This window comes from Sinocyclocheilus grahami, unplaced genomic scaffold (genome assembly GCF_001515645.1).
Source record: "Sinocyclocheilus grahami isolate Dianchi unplaced genomic scaffold, SAMN03320097.WGS_v1.1 scaffold28.1, whole genome shotgun sequence".
NCBI lineage: Eukaryota > Metazoa > Chordata > Actinopteri > Cypriniformes > Cyprinidae > Sinocyclocheilus > Sinocyclocheilus grahami.
In genome coordinates this window covers 661443-664347 of record NW_015505207.1, presented here as the reverse complement: position 1 = coordinate 664347, position 2905 = coordinate 661443, and the positions used below count along the sequence as shown (strand labels likewise).

The following is a 2905-nucleotide window of genomic DNA, read 5'->3' as shown; positions in this document are numbered from 1 at the left end:
ATATTTATTTTTTGCATTTTAGCCTTTTATTATGATAGGCCAGATCAGAGCTGACAGGAAGCAAAGTGGGAGAGAGACAGGGGTGAGACCGGGAAAGTAGGTCAGTAGGGTCGACGTGATTTTGCCAAGTAAGACATGTTCCTAGATCAACATTACGGTCCAAAAATATCGATTTAACCCAATCCCAATCCCTACCCCTAAACCTAACCATAATTTATTCCTACAATTAGTGTGAAATGATAGCTGATTAACAAGGGTATAAGCACCTAACCCTGATCATAAGCCTAAAACAGATATTTCCTGAAAAGTTATCCCTCAATTCTGATTGGTTGGTTGGAATGTTGATAAACGGTGAACATCCATGTTGATCCTGGAACATGTTGTACTTGGTGAAATCACGTTCACCGTTTATCAACTCCCATCCCCAGCCCATGGCATTGAGGCTGTCCTTGGCAATAGGGTTTAAAAATGCACCACCATCTCTAAAGGCACATCACATCACTGTGGTTTCCAGACTGCCCTCTGGAACGATTTCATCAAAGCGGCATTTACTACACAGAGCCGTAGTTCAACGTGTAGCCGCTCCATCTGAACGCACGTGCTGGAGATTTACTACTAATCACAGGAGCGGCTTTACTGACGAGATGCGCATGAAAATCGCATTCGATTTTTTGCACAGCCCTATATAATACAAAGTGTTATCCAGGAGTGAAGTGCTGGTGGCACTTGCCATGACTCTGTCAGGAGATGTGTGTGTTGTGACAGGAGCCTGCGGGTTTCTGGGAGAAAAGCTGGTCAGGCTGTTGCTGGAAGAGGAGAAGCTTTCTGAGATCCGACTGCTGGATAGAAACATCCAGTCTGAGCTAATACTGTCTCTTGATGGTAAGTGATACTTCCCTTACAGCATTTCTCATCTCGTATTTCTCCTATTTGCGGGATTCTGTTGGTCATATTTTGTATAGTCTTCCTGTTTTGCACCTGAAAACCGCATTTGCTTGTGAATATTAAGACTAGAGACAATGTAAACCGTTCGGATGCCATTATCACGTGTGTGTGTGGTTTTATTTTTTTACTACTTTTTAAGCAACAAACTGAGGCTTTTGTCAATGTTTCTCTGTTTGTGTCCTCAGATTGCAAGGGAGAAACTAAAGTGAGTGTTTTTGAGGGGGATATCAGGGACTGTGAGCTACTGAGAAGAGCCTGTAAAGGAGCAGCACTTGTTTTCCACACTGTATCTCTCATCGATGTCATTGGAGCAGTTGAATACAGTGAATTATATGGAGTTAATGTCAAAGGTGAGTGTTCTGTGCTGGTCATTAGCACATGGTAACAAGACTCAATCAAAAGACTGAATCTCTTAACTTATGGAATTCTGTAATGCAGTTTTTTTTTTTTTTTTTTTAATGGACTAAAAATACATTGTGGACCTTGGCGTCTAATAGGTTGGGAACTACTGATTTACTTAGCACATCAAATTCAACTTTGATCAAAATATGCCAACACTACACAATATAGTAATCTGAGACAATTAAATTGTTTTTCCATTACAGGAACACAGCTGCTGCTCGAGACCTGCATCCAAGAAAACGTGGCCTCCTTCATTTACACTAGCAGCATTGAGGTGGCTGGTCCCAATCCCCACGGTGATCCAATAATTAATGGCGATGAGGACACCCCTTACTCCTCCTGTCTTAAGTTTAGCTACAGCAAAACCAAGCAGGAGGCTGAACAGATTTGCCTTCAGGCCAATGGAGAGCTGCTCCGTAATGGAAATCATCTGGCTACCTGTGCACTGAGGCCCATGTACATCTATGGACCAGGCTGTCGATTTACTTTAGGCCACATGAGGGATGGACTCCGCAATGGAAATGTGCTGCTGAGAACATCACGACGTGAGGCGAAAGTGAATCCTGTATATGTGGGAAACGCAGCCCTGGCACATATGCAAGCAGGTCGGGCTCTCAAAGATTCCCAGAAAAGGGCTGTGGTGGCTGGAAACTTCTATTACATCTCAGACGACACGCCTCCTGTAAGCTACTCAGACTTTTACTATGCTGTTCTTTCACCATTAGGCTTTGGGATACAAGAGCGGCCCATTCTGCCCTTCTCACTTCTGTATCTTCTGTCGTTCCTCATGGAATTACTGCACATTGTGCTCCGACCCTTCCTGAAGTTCACTCCTCCCTTAAACGGGCAGCTACTGACCATGTTAAACACACCCTTTAGTTTCTCGTATCAACAGGCCCACAGGGATTTTGGATATAGCCCTCGCTATGACTGGGAAGAGGCACGTAAGTGCACCAGTGACTGGTTAGCATCTGTCTTACCCACAGAGAGACAATGAATCAACTTGACATAAATTAACAGCATGTTTAAAAACGGTCATGTTCTGCATGATGTTTTATTTTAAACTTTTCTAATTAGATCCGTGTGTGTGTGTGTGTTAGTTTGGCCATTTACAGCTCTTTGGGAATGTGTTTGAAAACTCCAAATGAGGCGAGGTTGGTGAAACTGGTTAGCATCTCCCTGAGGAGGGAGGGGACCATTTGACATTTAGCACCCATATAATTGTAACGTCTGGGACCAGGGCTGTAATTTATATGCAAATGTCAAAAGCTAAAAGGGGTCTCTTAAGCCATAAACATCCAACGCTCATGCATGATTCTACGCAGACGCTACACATGGTATTAGAAAACAATTGCTGTCTAATGTTTGGTGAATAATGCTTGTTTTATGGTCTATGGTTAAAATTACTGAATATTGTTTACACATCTCCCAAATAAAAATATCCATATGAAGTAGTACTAGCTGCTGTCACTTTCATACCAAATGTTAATTAATTAGGCCTATTGGTTATTGTTAATGTTAACAACAAAAGGCAAAATCACTCACCGCTCTTGACTGA

At 42.5% G+C, this 2905-nt stretch overlaps 1 protein-coding gene across 1 annotated transcript; it reads left to right on the top strand.

The window, feature by feature from the left end:
- The first annotated feature begins 682 nt into the window (after positions 1 to 682).
- Positions 683 to 2387, top strand: LOC107569293 (3 beta-hydroxysteroid dehydrogenase/Delta 5-->4-isomerase-like). Its single transcript, XM_016255348.1, has 3 exons — positions 683 to 882; positions 1131 to 1295; positions 1551 to 2387. Exons 1-3 carry the CDS (start codon positions 732 to 734, stop codon positions 2342 to 2344), a joined length of 1110 nt encoding a protein of 369 aa, XP_016110834.1. The 5' UTR covers positions 683 to 731; the 3' UTR covers positions 2345 to 2387.
- The last annotated feature ends 518 nt before the right edge of the window (positions 2388 to 2905 follow it).